At 44.4% G+C, this 17,565-nt stretch overlaps 1 protein-coding gene across 2 annotated transcripts in view; it reads left to right on the forward strand.

Moving 5' to 3' along the window:
* Positions 1 to 14,427, forward strand: part of ACTR6 (actin related protein 6) — a 306,657-nt gene extending 292,230 nt beyond the window's left edge. For both annotated transcript variants that reach the window (XM_086920320.1, XM_086920322.1), the window contains exon 11: positions 13,479 to 14,427. In XM_086920320.1, the coding sequence (XP_086776446.1) occupies positions 13,479 to 13,608 (130 nt within the window). In that variant the 3' untranslated portion in view covers positions 13,609 to 14,427. The remainder of the gene's footprint in view (positions 1 to 13,478) is intronic.
* Positions 14,428 to 17,565: the final 3,138 nt, after the last annotated feature.

Below are 17,565 nucleotides of genomic sequence, written 5' to 3' on the forward strand. Positions count from 1 at the left end.
CACTATTGTGGCCGTACGTTGGTCCGATGGGAGTTCGCCCACCTTCAAACTATCAATGAACATATTTAATAAGCGAGGAGTAGAGGACTCTGTCATTCTCTTATAGAGTACGACCGGTATGCCGTTCGGACCTACAGCCTTGCCCGACTGCAGCGCTCCAATGGCTGCTTGCAGCTCGTCAACCGTTAGATCACCCTCCAATTCTCTTGCCACTTCCGGAGTTAGTTTGGGCATGTCGAGATCTTGTACATAAGTTAGCGCCTCCTCTAAGGACATTTCCGAATCCAACGAATAAATTGTTTGAAAGTGTCGCACCAGTGTGCATACTATTGTGTGTGGGTTAGTTGTGACCTGTCCTTCCTCTGTACAAAGCTGCGCAATCCATCTATCGTTTTTGTCTCTTCTATCTAGCCTCGCCAATAATTTCCCGGCTTTATCGCCGATGTCATACACTTGGTCGCGTGGCCTGTATCTGCAGTCTGGTCCGTGCTGTGAGGTGTTCTTTGTGTTGCTGCTGTTTGAGCCGGAGGTTGTGGGATGTGTCAGGGGGTGGGGTCGCTAGCGTGCCGGGTCTCTGCAATGTGCAATTCGGACTATAGATTCTGCAGTTCTACTCCCCTCCCTCTTATGTGCTGTGATGGAGGCTGTGGCCTGCCCCCTGATAACTGTTTTAAACACCTCCAAGAGGGTGGTCAGAGAGGCAACGGATCCCGCATTTTCTTGAAAATACTGGATCGTTCCTTTTTAAAGCGTTTTTCTAATTTTCGTATTTTGCAGATAGCCAGGGTGTATCGGATAAATACGGTGTCTCTTCTGTCGGTGGTAAGTGTAGCGAAGCAGCACTGGGGAATGGTCAGAAATGCCCCGGGGTCTGATTTCTATAGTCTCTATATTTTTAAGGCTATTTAGTGAACCCAGGAAGTAATCTATCCTTATCATACTATTATGGACCCCTGAGTGATATGTAAATTGGCGTTCTGTTGGGTGGTGTCTTCTCCACAGGTCTGTAAGACCCATTGCATCCATAAAACTCCCCAGACGTGACACTCCAGATGTACCAGCCCTGATAGGGAACTTATCTAAGGTTTCATTCATAATTGCGTTAAAGTCCCCTCCAATAATGAGTTCCCCCTCCGGTAATCCAAGCAAGAATTCACTGAAGTCTGGTAGGGCCACTGCGAGCAGCGCTGGGGGGATGTAAACAGACACTATGCTTACGGGACGTCACGTCCCTCCCACTGTATAATTATGACAGTGAATCTCCCTGAGCCATCAGACTTTACATACTGTATTATCAAGGGAAACTGCTTCCTCACCAGTATACCCACCCCCCTGGATCCTGACGTGAATTCCAAAAGAGCCACCATTTTGTTTCCCCATCTGTCCATCGCTTTGCTGGACGTGCCCGTAAGATGCGTCTCTTGCAGCAACACTACTGCCGGGCCGCCCCTCTTGATGCATTGCAGAACCAGGCCACGTTTAATTTTATCACCCAGACCCCGCACATTCCATGTGAGTAAGGAGACAGTTGGCACCATGGTGCTAGGGTCTTCAACTGACTCAACCTGCGCTGTGCCTCCCATTTCTATGCCCGACGTGCCCATTAAAGCAAGCAATATTTCCCAGGATAAAGTTTGAGTGTTTCACCGTGTGCTCTTTGACTGCAGAATTAAAGTTGTGCATAACCATGTAGTAACCATCTTGTGAAAAAACTTGAAACAATCCCCCCCCTCCCTGCCTCCCTGCCATGCGGACCCGAAACTGCCCGCCACCCCAACTCAGCAGAGTGCTTAGAACCCAATCCCTGAACCATTACTTGCGCGTTTGGGAGCTGGTCCAAGGAAGACCACATCTTCCCCCACCCCCAGAGTCCATATTCCTTGATAATTCCATCGTTGTCATACTGCAGAGGAGGGCCTGAATCTACGTCAGTCTATACCTTCCTTACGTGGTGGTGGGTAACCACAGAGGGTCTCATTCTCCGGATTCCTTACGCACTTGGTCATCCTCGCCCTTTCCTTGTTCATTGCCTTCAAGAATGTCCTCTTTCCCAATACTTCGTTGTCTCCTTTACTCTTGTCCAGGTCTTTCCACCTGTCTCCATCCTTCAAGCCAATGGTTAGCCTCCTCCGGTGTTTTGAAAAACCATGTCTTGCTGTCTGCCACCACTCGCAGTTTTGCCGGGAAGAGCATTGAGTATGGTAGCTCGCAGGCCCTCATCGCCTTTTTGACCTCCAAAAAGCTCCTCCGGCGTGCCGAGACTGCCGCCGTATAGTCCTGAAAGAATGAGATGACAGAGTTTTGCACTCGGATGGGCGGTGCCACGCTGGCCATTTGAAGAATGGCGTCTCTGTCCCGGAAGTGGAAGATGCGGGCTAACACCGGTCTTGGGGGGGGGGGGCACCGGGTTTTGGCCTGCCACCCGGCACCCTATGCGCTTGTTCTACTGAAAAATAGTTAGAGAGTTCCTTTGGCTGTAGCCTTGTCTTTATTAAGTCCTCAATGTATAGGTCCATGGCGGGGCCCCCTTCATTCTCAGGTATCCCTGTAATTCGAACATTATTCCAGCAGGAGCGCCCTTCTTGATCATCCAACTTTGCTGCCATACGTTTATCAGCCTCCAATTGCGCTACCTTCTTAATCAATATTTTAGTGTCTTTAGTGAGTAATGTTGTCACCTGCTCCACCTCTGTGACTTTGGCGGAAATTTTTTGGAAATCCGCCCGTAGGAACGTAACATCCGCAGAAATGGAGCCTACCGTTGTTTGCACATTATTGAGGGCCAATGTGTGTAAGAAAAGGAGGTATCCCCGGCTAAAGTTCCTAAATCGTTATCACTATATTATTTGAAAAGACAAGGGTTTAGGAACAAGGATTTCAAATGGACACAAATTGACAACAAAGTATACTGACTATGGATTGACAATACACATTATAGCATATGGTAAAAAAGATGCTTTATTTAATTATATTATTGGGGCTCTAACTTGTTAACATTCATTGGTTAAAGTCCAACAATGAATCTCAAGCTGTGCACTTTGTAATTTTATTATAATTTATTTCTAGCCATGTCTTCGGATTAATATTAAGTATTCCTGTAATTTATTTGTACCTTTTGGATCTATTTATGAATTGCATATTTATATTGAAATGTATTGTGACGCATTTTGTTTGGGGGGCCACCAGCCGCCACTGATGCGGAGGCCCAACACTCGTTACACAGCTGCGGCGTTATTTAATTCTGGGACATGCTGCCTACCGGTGCTGCCCTAGGAGGTATCTCAATTTTACCTACGCCGATTTCGCACGTTAGCCTCTCACCTCACACTCCGTGATATGTCACACAGGTCTGCAGTTTTCAGCAGTGATACGGGACACTCCCCCAGGCAGAGTTCATGTGGGCTCTTGCTGGCCGTATGAGTCCCTCAGGCACTCGGTCAATGGCAGCACTTTGTACATGGACGCCCTGCACTGCCCTTTGGTACAGCCGTCCGTCTTCCAGCGTTCTTTCCAGGCACCCCCACAGGCGCGCGTCACTCGTGTCCCGGCGCGGTCCTCAGTAGAGCCGCTTGGGTCAGTGCCTCATTGCCCGTTCCGCTCCCAGCCTCTGCCTTTCGATTCGCCACAGTCAGGCCTACGTGCCCAACCCGGTCCGCCGTCCACGGCTCCCCCAGGAGGGCTCCACCTCACCTCCACTCTCGGCAAGGGCAGCGGCCGTCAACACCGCAGCAGCCTCCACTCGCACTTGCCCGCACTGCAAACAGGCGCCGTCCCCTCCGCAGCCTCCACGACAGGCGCGGTCCAGTCCCGCGGGCCGGCCATCAAAATTTAGCCCCCGGTTTCCACCACTCGAGCAGGCCTCAATCTGCCGCTGTCCGTATCTTGCGCAGCCGGCAACGGAGAGGCACCAGCGTCGGATTGATCCATTCCGCTCCTCCTCAGCTATGCAGGTACAGTCACTGGGTATAATTTTGAGAACGGATGAATGATCGGATTACTGGGGAGGTAGTCTCAATCTCGGAGTCCCTTTAGATCTCGGCCATCTTGCACGACTGCCGGCCACGCCCCTCCTTTTAAATTGTTTTTTACATGAATTTAAAACAAGGTTTTACAAACCTCATTGATAAATGTTTTATACACTACTACCTAGTTAAGAGAATTGTTCACTAGCATTTTTGTCATTGTTGACTATTCAGAAGAGGAGTGGGTGTTATGTTTCATGTAGGTACCGTAATATAGGCCCGGGTAACATCATACCCTTTCACCTACATCACCTCACCTACACTACACGGTAACCAGCCTTTTAGGATTGAACCTTTACCTAGTTCTAGTCCTGGGCGCAGAATAATAATAATATTAATAATAATAATAATGATATTGACACTTGTAAAGCGTCACAGCTACCTCAAACAGAGGTGTCCCGACGTTGAAGAAGTTACTCCCTTTCAGTAACACCTTATCTGGTAGAGGGACTGTCTAGCCGCATATTCCTTACCGACCCACCCGTTCTCCCTGCTTTGAAACCAGATTTTTAAAGAAGGGCTTTCCCCTTTCACGTCCCTAGTTTTCCACCCCAGTGGTCATTGTACTACAAGGCTCCGTGCTTCTGGCATGGAAAGTCGCAAAAAGTAACCGACCTCAGCGTGCCATGATGGTGCCAACTAAGTCAAGCGGAGCTGAATGACCCCACTGGGGTACTGCTCACAAAATTTTTTTGATTCAGTTTGACTCGTGGGGATAATTCTAAGGTAAGAAAAATGCAGCTACAGTCTCTACCAGTTAAGGCGATACCGAAGGTAAGTAACTTGTTCTTCAGGGCTTTGTGAAACTGTCTCTTATGACCAAATCTCTCTTCCCTAATGCATCAGGCATTTGATAAATCGGGCCCACTATCTCTTTCGGAGAGCATTAGGCCGCATAAACAATGGGGAACCTCTCCCAAGTTCTCCTTCCCGTGAAATACTCTCCCTGTAGGACTTTGGGCCGTTCAAAAGGATCATCTATTCTGGAAAGCCTAAAAAACTTTTCTGTTTACCTCACTGTAGGACCTCCTAGTAGGATTGCCTGTAACTTAGCTCCTGGGCACTTCTTTAGAGAGCTGTGCTCTATATAAATCCAGTCTCCCATTCATTCGTTGTGAGCTGTCCCATTTTTTCAGTCAATCTTGAAGTGAATAGTCCATTTATATTATTTGGTTAGAAAGTTCCTAAGGTAATGCAGCTCCATTTAATATGGGTTCCTGTTGATATCATTTCTGAGACTGCAGGTTTGTTGAAGTTTCAGCTGAAGAGAATAACATTTCTTTTAGATAGAACAAGTATGGATCATGTGTATTCTGCTCTTTGCACTCAGAATGGTGTCAGTTTACTAAGGATTATCTTGAGATAATGATTCTGCAGTTGTCTATCTGTTGATTTGAAAGTCATGTTGAGCCTTTTAAAAAGAGATGGCCTTAATTAGTCAGTCGTGAAACCATGTGTAGGAAATTTGCCTTTTCTGTCTAGTCGCCCCCCATTTTTCCCCTTTTACTTGACCCTATATTTTTGCCAGCTTTTGAACTGTGTGCACCTTATTACTGCAACTAAGTAACAAAGTGCCTGTACTCCCCTTTAAACATGGTTACATTGGTGTATTCCTAATCGGCATACTTAACTTTCCTCGTAGTCCTTAGCATAAGGTACAAAGTGTATCCAAATTCTAGAAGTTAAATGCCACCAGTGGACTGCAGCACCATTGTGCTATTCTCTACAGTGCCAGTTAAAACATTGCTTTAGTCCTACCTTGTGTTTTCCGACTGTAGAAGTGTGAAAACTGTAAATTGACCTGTCAAAATAAACCATTTTGACTGGTCAAAAACTTCATTTAAATATCAGTGTCACCCCTATGTAGACCTTGGTGCCCACAAAACAGGGCACAAGGTATTTAAAAGTAGGACATGTAGAAATGTGTCCCTTTTTTTCTAAACACTTGCTAGGGCCTCACGTCTGGTTCAGATACATCTGTCGTCACCTTCCACAAAGCCCTATTTATTCATAAGTCATTGCAAACAAACTTGACAACTAGTGTGCAACCTATCCCAGTTACCTTTTACCTATGAAGGAAAAAGGTCATGTTAGTCAAATACATACAGTAAATAATTATATTTACTCCACCTGTCTTCATCTGCCTCCTCCTTTCCCCTGTCACCGACCCGTTCCTGGGCAAGGGGAAAAAGGACAGAACAGTTTTAGTTGCCTCAGTTTTCCCTTCTCCCCTCAGGTAAGGTGAGGGGGCACCTTTCGGTCCTCAGCTGTCTACTTCTTCGTTGCCTGAGCCTTTCAGGGACCCCTGTGTAAGGGGAAAAAGGGGCCACTTTGGGTCCTCAGGTTTCGTCATCACTGTCCCCATCTGATCCGTCCAGCGTAGCGTAGGCAGGCAGGAGGCTGTGGATCATCTTATGGCACACTAGGTTCGATGTCGCCTTCTTCCCTACTACCAGGCAGTTTCTCAAAAACAGAAGTACATCTTTAAAACAGCATAAGAGCCTCGAGCAGTCCTGGAGGTCACTCAGTGCACGTGTCCCTAGTAACAAAACATACAATGTGTCCTTACTGTAACTAGCACCCAAAAGTTATTTTTCTCTGTGGCTGGCCTATCTGTTGTATATAGAAAACCAGAGCACAGATTAAAAACGTACCACTGGTGAGTCAGGAAAGGGACAGCGAAAAAGATAATAAAATAGTTATATTTATTATATTTTCTAATAAATATTAAAAAGCTAACTTTTCCCTGCCTGAATTTCCAGGAGGCTAATTTGCATGTGCTCACCAACTTCTTCGGAGCCAGTTCTTAGCGTTTGAATATGTGTGAATGCTGAGTGAAATTTCACCCAGGAGCTACCAAATAAGACACCGTGATTAACAGGTTGACCTAAAAGGACAGACATGACCACCCTGAATATTCAATCTAGAACCCCCAGTATGGGACGTGGTAGAATTTGCATGACGTTTTCAGACCTGCAGGCACAATACAAGTTAACTTGGAGCCAATACTTGCGATTTGTACAAGTTAGGCACATCCTGCTGGCCAGCATAGACCCAATGGAGGACTACTAGAATACAGAGTGCTGGTGGCCCCCCTACACCGTCAAGCCATTTCTCTCATTTATGGTAAACCGGCAAATAGTGCTGCTCCCCCCAACCCACTTGGGGTACTGTGGGACAGGTGAGCATAGGACCTTGGCAGACTAGAGGATGATGTGTGGTGGGGGATGGCTGCTGATACCCAGACGAGATGGTGATCAGAGCCGTGTTTGGACTTAACAAGCTCAAAATATTGCATAGAGCATACTACACCAGTATGAGACTGTTTGCTATGAGCAAGACTCTCATGCCCTGGAGTGAAATCCCAGAGTGTCTATGCTCGGAATCTGGCAGGAATAAACACAAGACAGATATGCACTCCACTTTTGCAGTGTTGCTTTACTGGTAGCTAGGCGGGACATCGTACAAAAGTGGGGAGGTGCTACATCCCCAATGGTGGATAAATGGGAAGCCAGCGTGGACTGGTGTATGCGTGCAGGGTAAAAGATATATAAAGCCTGTGCATGCCCAAGTAGATTCACAAAGGTCATGGGCCCGTGGAAAGGCCTGGTGGCCAAAATACTATAATGATGCCAACCCCAGACAAACAAAGCACGAGATGAGACCGAGGGGAGCGGGTCAGTTGGGAAGGATTAAAAGTGACAACTAGGGGACTATCTCGGCATCACCAGACTCATTTGGTCAATGGGTTAGTCTTTTGTGGGACGAATTTCACCAGCAAAGAGTTATGTAACTTATATAGCTGTCATGCGGGGAGGGGAGTTATATTTTTGTGCCTTTTGAATGTAACAAAACGAAAACTTGAATAAAACAGATTTTCAAAAGAAAAAAAAAGATGTCTACCCTGTACCTCACAGAGTATGCAGGGTGAGAGCTGTGGGCTTTATTATTAGGTCTCGCCCTGCGACGCATCACCAAGCGATGTCGCAGCGAGACCTATAGCCGTCCGCTTGCTTACAACGAGGCAAGAGGAGACAAGAGATGGGCACGCACAGCCTCCGTAATCGGATCAGGTCGCGCGCACGTTCATCATCTCCTGTCTCCCTTGAAAGCCTCCAACACACACAGCCACACCTCCCCCTGCTTTTGCACGCGCACACACAGAGACACACACACGAGCGCACATTCACGCACTCATACACATACAGAGACACCCCCCGCCGCACACTCACACGAGCGCACACACACGAGCGCGCAGAGACACCACCACCCCCCCGCCCACCGGCCCGCCCGCTCGCCGCTCACACACACACGAGCACACAGAGACCCCCCGCCGCCGCTAAGCCCCACTCACTGCATCGGCGCAAGTCGGGACTTCAGCAGCCTCCGCGCGGCTCTCCCTCGGGCATGGGAGCCCCGCGTCATCACTCCTTCTCTGGCCATCCACTCCGTGGGCGTGGGCTTCCAGGAGAAAACGAAGTCCCGCCCCACGACCGGTTTCGGTATTGCACGCTTACATCTTTTGATTGTTTTGCTTTAAAGGCATCGCGCTTTCCCTCAAACCCTGGAGAGGCCGCGGGCGGTCGAATCACCCTTGCATTAGAGGCATGGCATTCCTCGGGCGGCTGTTCATTGTGAGGGAAGGTCTGGGAGCAAGCAGAGGCGGGTAGGTCCGTTGAGCGGCTGTGTTTGTGATGCATGTGTTCTGCTTTTGAAAATGCACATTCTTGTGGACGAAATTGCGTGTGGTTCTGTGACGAGGATCCCGTCTATGCTTTGGAGATGGTGCAAACACGTCTATGTCAACTGTGCCGGCATCTCATGCACATCCGTTGTTGTGGAGGAGAGGAAATCTGCATCAGCCAGACTCTCGCACCTCCCCTCCCTGCACGCGCACTGGGTAAGGAGAGCATGGGTGGGCAGAGAGCAGGCACAGCCGGGCTGTGGTGCTGAAGATTGCACGGGCGCAGTGACGCATCCAAGGGCAGGGAAGCACGGAGGGGCAGAGAGCAGGGTAGTGGTGCTGAAGCTTGCACGGGCTCATGCTGCTGTGGTGCATACGCGGACAGGAGAGCACAGTGAGCACAGAGCCGGGCAGTGTTGCTGAAGCTTGCACGCGCTCGTGCTGCATGATTCACCCATGAGCAAGAGAGCATGGATGGGCAGACAGCAGGCAGATCCAGGAGTGGTGCTGAAGCTTGCACGGGATCGAGCTGCTGTGACATATACAAAGGCAGGCGAGCACGGTTGGGCATAGAGCGGGCAGATCAGGGCAGTGTTGCTGAAGCTTGCACAGACTCGTGATGCATCCATAGACAGGGCGGGTGAGGAAGACTGGTGGGCAGAGAGCAGGGCAGGCAGAGCCAGGCAGTGGCACTGAAGCTTGCACGATTTTGGAAAAGGTGATGGACAGTTTCTTAATGATGCAGAATACTCCTACCCAGTCAAGAGATCAGGGCTTGGTCCATCACCGTTTTTTAGCTCACTGCACCATCCCAGCTCAGAACCTGGCTATATGCAAATTAGTCTGTTCCTGTCCCAGTGCATGATGGGAACAGGGCAAACCAAAATACCAAGCCAATTCTTATACTGGGAAGGAGACAAGCTACCAGGGACCGGTTTCTGGTATTTCAGCCGTCGTCAGCCCGGCTTGCTTGAATCCTGATGGTGCAATGAGCTAGGGACTCACGTCTGAGTATACCCTCCCACACTATGTTCCATAATTGATTTTATCCACACTAAGTGAAGCTTGTCTCCTTCCCAGTATTCTGGCTCACTTACTCCCCCCACCCGTGAGCAAGAGGTCGGCTGACCTTGAAACGCGTAGGGTGTTTTTTCTTATGTGCCAATAAACCCTAGCACTGTACAACATTGGGGCCTCGACGCTGGTTTCTTTTGAATGAAGGCTGGACTAGGATTTCTGAATATATATAAATATATATATTAGACAATGTTCCTGTTCGCCAATGCACGGCGAGGGAAAACCAGGTGCAGACCTCGAAATCACCTTCAACGCCTGCAGCAATCAGGACACGGTAAGCAGTTAACCTGCATAATAAAACGAAATTTGAAATAACTACTTGATTTGGGCTCTTCAAAGTGGGGACGACTGTTTGTTGGATGTTTTTACCGGCCGGTCCCGGTCGGGGAAGAGCCCTGTCACGTGTAAGTGGTCCAAGCTGCAGACATTTGTCTTACACAGCAAGAATTGGCAGAGAGGTCGTTTTGCTGGTTTGTTATTTACAACGCAGGGAAGAGATGAACAATTTCCGGACCCACTGGGGTTTTAATGTTGTGAAATTTTTACTCTGGGAGCAGCTCACTGTAGCAGCACTAATCGAACTATGAACACCATCAGGCCCCGGGGGTGCCAACGACAACTGGAGCAGGTGATAAAGATCGGAACTCCTAAATGCTCCACACAGAGTTCAGCAAGCCTCTGAAGAAATGCTCAGGAGAGCATGAAACGCGCCGGGCTATTCATTTACTGGGCTTTGCTTCCATCTCAAACTGCGCTGTTAACCTGCATAATAAAAACGAAATTTGAAATACCTACCTGATTTGGGCTCTTCAAAGTGGGGACGACTGTTTGTTGGATATATACCTGTGGAGGTCGTTCCTTTAGTTACCTTGCACCCCGTCTCTGGAACACGCTGCCCCTGACGTTGCGGACGTGCACCAATCTCTCTGTTTTTAGGAAGGGACTTAAAACTTATCTTTTTGCCCTGTAATTGCTGTTATGGTTAATCTTGGTGCCGTTATGGCTTTATGTTAGTTGCTGGTATTTAGTGTGATGATCTTTAGCGCCGGGACGCTCTTTGGAGCAGCTGAGCGCTCTACAAAACAAATAGTAACATAACATATATATATATATATATATATATATATATATATATATATATATATATATATATATATATATATATATATATTCGGTATATTCAAGTTTACAAACAAATAGTAAATTATAATTTAAATTAAAATGATTATTTTAGTAATAGTTTTAATTTTATATGTCTAAATAACTGCCTTTATTTAAATCGCCTATCGTGATACCACAGTTAGCCTTCACAATTCTAATGTGTTCCCCTTTCGAACCAATGCACAGTTGTGCATTGTGCCTGCTCACCCTTAAAATGGTCTTCTAGATTATGATAACGTGTGAACGAAGGGCGAGTGAACTGAAGGCCCTTTCAGATTAGCCTCCCTCCACCAACTTTTTCTCACACAAACTGGTGTTAAGGACTCTAGCTGCTTTCATACCAAAAGTGAATATTCAGTTTCACGTTGTGCGAGCCATCACTATCTCGACCTTCTTTGCTTCACCTCCTCTACACCTGAAGGGCAAGAGAGACTCCATTGTTTGAACCACAAGAGGGCACTAAGTTTTTATATGAATCCATCTAGAAAATATTAGGTAGACGATCAGCTCTTAGTGGGGTTCTGTGGAGCGAAGCAGTACTGTGTGGTGCAGAAAAGGAACATCTTGAAATGGATAGTCCTCTGCATTAAGACTGGCTACGAAGCGGACTCCAGAAGGCATAAGGGTCAACTCCACGAGGACCCAGACTACTACCACTGTGTTTCCATGCTGAGTGTCTGTCTGAAATATTTGTCAGGCAACTACATGGTGAATCAGTTCATATGCGTTCATGTAGCAGTACTGCATTGAGAATCAAGTCGATTGAGATGGCCATTTTATCAGCTTATACCTGCAGGACATTTTGTAGTTGAGCTGTTCCCCAGACCCACCACCTTAGGAGATACTGCCCTGGTATCTATTCTAAAGGTGCAGAATCTGCAGTCGAATTATCCATCAGAGAAGCAAGTTGCTTACCTTTGGTAACACTCTTTCGGGTGGATACTCTAACCATAGATTCTACACCATCTTTCCGGTCTGTGAAATGGGCCCACTTTATCGATCCCAATCTAGGAATCTGCACATTGATTTGTTCAACGATCTGATTGGCTCTACGTCTAAGAGACACATATAAGCGCCACCCATGTGTGCTGATGTCAGCTTCTTTCATAGTTCATGATAGAAGCTGAGGTCAGGTTGCATAGGTGGCAGTTAGTGTATCTCTAACTCTTGTCACTTCTGGAGCGGAAGGGTGTTGATGTGTAGGAGCAGTGCTTCTGAGTTAGAGTATCCACCAGAAAGAGCATTACTGAAGGTAGCTAACTTGTTCACAGGTACACAACACGTTTTAAAAAGCCTTTTTCTTGTAGTACCTAGCTTACCAATAGCAACTGGAACTGACTTAGTGCTGTCCGTCAGGATTTGAGAGCCTTAGAAGTGACCAAGAGGAGCTGCTCCAGAAACTGTGAAAAGTTGGATCTTTTAAAATCTTTGTACTTCCAAGTCCTCTGTAGCGTCGGCAGGATTTTGCAGCAAAAGTGTCCAATTTTAAAGCTTTAGGGCCTACCCTGCTGTAGGATTTTGAGTTAAAGGTTAAGTCCAAACATAGAAATCTTGAAAGGGCAAAGGTGTGAAAAGTATCCACTCATCGCAGCTGCTGCATATTTTGAATTTCTACCTCTTGGACCCTTTTCCACTCACACACTGAGTTCTACAGGCTCTCGTCCAATGGCTTTCCTGTTTGAAGAGCAGTTCAACATATACAGCCTGCAACATGGGAGAGAATGTGGCCTAAAGGCTAGGACGGTTGACCTCCTAGCTGGGGAATAGATTTAGAGTCCCGGCAAAGACGCTCATCATTTTGTGATTTTTGAGAAACCACTTAATCTCCCTATACCTAACCTCATGTAAAGTGCTCTGATACCTTTGGGTCTAGTTCGTGCTGTATAAAACTCCACAAAAAAATAAACTTGTTTGTGTTGCCTTTTGCTTATGGTAGACTCACATATACCCCAATTAATAACCTTCTTTCTTACAAAATGCTATGCACTTTGGGGCAGTGGAGCCACTGGCTGCCTGAAAGGAGCATTGTTATGTTGTTATTGCTCTTTTACACTATTGGCTTTCGGACTTCATTCCCTCCCCCATTTCTTTTTTCTCATGTAAATAAAAAATAAAAGAAATCAGGCATAATTTCACTAATGTTTTTAACATAAGTTTGTTACTAATTCAGATCGCTCAGTTTTACAAAAGAAACTGATTGATCTGGACTGTAGGTTAAAAATATATATTTTGTAAGAACGGAATTTCTCTCCTTAAAAGTCCTCTTGGACTCCGCACGAGCAAATATGTTCAATTTGATTAACTATGAAGATTCAATGATTGAACAGTGTGGATTATTGCTTTTAAAATTATAAGAATGCATACATCAAATACTCTCAATAGAAAAGTAATGTATAACAAGCCAAAATAATATGACATTTCAGTAGGCTAATCATATATTTTTCACTTGTGCATATCAATATTGTTCTGCTGCATCTTGCATGAGAGTACAACTTTGCTTATTTAACGAAACCCCATAATCTATCTCATTTCAGCCCTATTACCTATTCTTGGGAAGGTGGAAAATTAATTTCAGAAAATGATGATTTTGAAGATATGGTAGTAACAAGAGAAGATTATGAAGAAAGTGGACATTCTGCATGTGAAGATAAATTTGACATTTGAATTTTTAAAATATGCTTTTGGCTAATTAATCAATTATTTTCACTGCAAATTCAGAGTTAAAACCTATTTGCACCTGAGTTTTAAGTGTTAGAAGCTTATTAAATTGAATGTATATTTTTCTAAATTCATATGTAAATACTTTTTGTCTTTGCATATTTATTTTCTTTTTATTTTAGCATCTCAATATTTTGTCAGATATTTTTTACTGTTACATTTGAAATAAATTAACATAACTTTTGAAATTACGTTTCAATCAGTGCATAAACAAGCCTAAAATTGTAATTTAAAGATGTTGTTAATTTTAGGATATCCACTGGTGTGTTAAATTTTGATAATCGAGCAAAGGTTGCTTGCTTGCTCCCAGCTGTTGGAATTTTGTCCTAGTCTGCATTCGTCTTTTTTTATATACCTGGAATGATGTAAAACTCCACCAACTGCATCAGACATGCTGAGGCATATCACGTGGAGCTCTGAATGATTCAAATCACCACTGATCTCTCTTGAAATGTGCTATTGTTACAGGAACTGCCTGAAGAGGCTCCATCAACGTCCAAATGTCCTAGGCTTCCCCTTCTCTTTATGCTTTTTCTTACATTGTAGTGATACCCAGCATATTGTATTTCACAACTGTCCGACTTGCTCTCACTTGACAAACAATGTCTGTGAATCCTTAGCACACAAAACCTAAACATCTTCAAGTTCTCACCTAAACATCTTCAAGTGGACCTCAACTAGCTGGAATCACAATTCTGGAAAAACCCACCATATAGGTTCATTTGGTTCTCCCTGAGCCAAGCAAAAAATGAAGCCAAACCATTTAAAAAGAATTAGTTGAAAGAAAACACACACCACATGAATAAATTGGCTCTCAATTACATAAGGAAACAATATATCTTTATAGTAACTGGAAACCAAACCATACTACTGTAGTTAAATTGAAAAGGATACCATGCCAATCCAGATTCAAATAGGCCGCCTGGCATTCCACAACAGTGGTGCCAGAAATAGATGTGAGGAAATGCAAGCTTAGATCACAAGATAAACAAAACCTTTTCTCTTACTCCCCCCACCATCCTTGGTTAAAGAACAATATCTTTCTGGTGTCTATACCACTCTCTTCTGGTTGAAAACCAAGAAAAGTAGATGGAAAGCCATCTTAGTGAAAATATGTGCATTCCTCCCCAGTAGAAACTCATTAAAATAGATCATACTATCACTGACTGCATGATCCCGGATAGAAGTATTCCACTTGTAGATAATAAAGGCCATACAATGAGACTTGAAGCTAATAAGTGACCATTTCCTTTAAGGGAGAATTAGTTTCAGGTGAGTCCATCGATTTAGACTGGTATTTGAGATGGGTGAGAAAATGGCCAATAACAGAACAGTAATAGAGGGAACAAGACTGTTGCTGGTCAAGTCTGGGGAAAAAAAATCTCAGCAGCCAGATCCACAGTAGTCATTTCTAGGAGCTAAGTTACTATCTTTTCAGGGTACTTTTTCCCAAGACACCTGTCTTTTAAAAAGAAACCCAATCACCCTCATAAATCTTTACACCAAGATTTTAACAAAGGCACTGGCTGCATGTTTAGAGGAAGCACTCAGCCTCCCAGGTGGATTTTTCATTCAGTGACAGGACAGTGACAACACAAGGAAAGTTAAAACCTATTTGCACCTGAGTTTTAAGTGTTAGAAGCTTATTAAATTGAATGTATATTTTTCTAAATTCATATGTAAATACTTTTTGTCTTTGCATATTTATTTTCTTTTTATTTTAGCATCTCAATATTTTGTCAGATATTTTTTACTGTTACATTTGAAATAAATTAACATAACTTTTGAAATTACGTTTCAATCAGTGCATAAACAAGCCTAAAATTGTAATTTAAAGATGTTGTTGATTTTAAGATATCCACTGGTGTGTTAAATTTTGATAATCGAGCAAAGGTTGCTTGCTTGCTCCCAGCTGTTGGAATTTTGTCCTAGTCTGCATTCGTCTTTTTTTATATACCTGGAATGATGTAAAACTCCACCAACTGCATCAGACATGCTGAGGCATATCATGTGGAGCTCTGAATGATTCAAATCACCACTGATCTCTCTTGAAATGTGCTATTGTTACAGGAACTGCCTGAAGAGGCTCCATCAACGTCCAAATGTCCTAGGCTTCCCCTTCTCTTTATGCTTTTTCTTACATTGTAGTGATACCCAGCATATTGTATTTCACAACTGTCCTACTTACTCTCACTTGACAAACAATGTCTGTGAATCCTTAGCACACAAAACCTAAACATCTTCAAGTTCTCACCTAAACATCTTCAAGTGGACCTCAACTAGCTGGAATCACAATTCTGGAAAAACCCACCATATAGGTTCATTTGGTTCTCCCTGAGCCAAGCAGAAAATGAAGCCAAACCATTTAAAAAGAATTAGTTGAAAGAAAACACACACCACATGAATAAATTGGCTCTCAATTACATAAGGAAACAATATATCTTTATAGTAACTGGAAACCAAACCATACTACTGTAGTTAAATTGAAAAGGATACCATGCCAATCCAGATTCAAATAGGCCGCCTGGCATTCCACAACAGTGGTGCCAGAAATAGATGTGAGGGAATGCAAGCTTAGATCACAAGATAAACAAAACATTTTCTCTTACTCCCCCCACCATCCTTGGTTAAAGAACAATATCTTTCTGGTGTCTATACCACTCTCTTCTGGTTGAAAACCAAGAAAAGTAGATGGAAAGCCATCTTAGTGAAAATATGTGCATTCCTCCCCAGTAGAAACTCATTAAAATAGATCATACTATCACTGACTGCATGATCCCGGATAGAAGTATTCCACTTGTAGATAATAAAGGCCATACAATGAGACTTGAAGCTAATAAGTGACCATTTCCTTTAAGGGAGAATTAGTTTCAGGTGAGTCCATCCATTTAGACTGGTATTTGAGATGGGTGAGAAAATGGCCAATAACAGAACAGTAATAGATGGAACAAGACTGTTGCCGGTCAAGTCTGGGAAAAAAAAATCTCAGCAGCCAGATCCACAGTAGTCATTTCTAGGAGCTAAGTTACTATCTTTTCAGGGTACTTTTTCCCAAGACACCTGTCTTTTAAAAAGAAACCCAATCACCCTCATAAATCTTTACACCAAGATTTTAACAAAGGCACTGGCTGCATGTTTAGAGGAAGCACTCAGCCTCCCAGGTGGATTTTTCATTCAGTGACAGGACAGTGACAACACAAGGAAAGTTGTCTGTCTTATTTATATGGGTTAGCCGCTGGGTAGATGGCTCTATGGTTTTTCCAAGTTCCCAAAAAGGTCCTAGAGGAGGGAAAGTGGTTCTTCGCAGACTTTTCCAAATTTGAGTTAGGATGTTAATATGAGTCAGATGCCCCTTCGTGAAAGTTCTAGTAAATGACCGCCTTTAAGAGGCAAATCTCCTGTGCCATAATAAGGCTGGATGTATTCATTCCGCTTCTTTGGACTAAGATGACACAATTGGTGCCATTGCCGAAACAGACAACTCTGCAGGACTGTCAGAACTTTAAATTAAAAAAACTCTTTAGACGCAACCTTCTAGCCTTCCTTAGGAACTCTCAAGTTTTAACTCCAAACTCTCAATCAAAAGCTTTTGCACTAGTCTCTGGATTTAAGGTCTATGTGTCCACATCTGGAATTCTTGTGTTTTTGGAAACATTTTTTTGTTAAACAGTTGAAGATCACAGAAAGCACTCAATCATAATACAGTGTTGAGCACAAGTCAGCTGCTTGGTTTTGAGGATCTGCCATGCCCATTTCATCATACTAAAAATAGTTCAGTTGCTCGCTCTGCACCATATCTCAGGTAGTCCCTTTCCATCTATCCCAGATCAGCGGCTGACACCCTCTATGTTTGTCACTGTTGTACTATCTCTGTCCACTTTTTTAGAGACCCCGTTGCCCCTC

Source organism: Lissotriton vulgaris, chromosome 5, assembly GCF_964263255.1.
Source record: "Lissotriton vulgaris chromosome 5, aLisVul1.2, whole genome shotgun sequence".
Lineage (NCBI taxonomy): Eukaryota > Metazoa > Chordata > Amphibia > Caudata > Salamandridae > Lissotriton > Lissotriton vulgaris.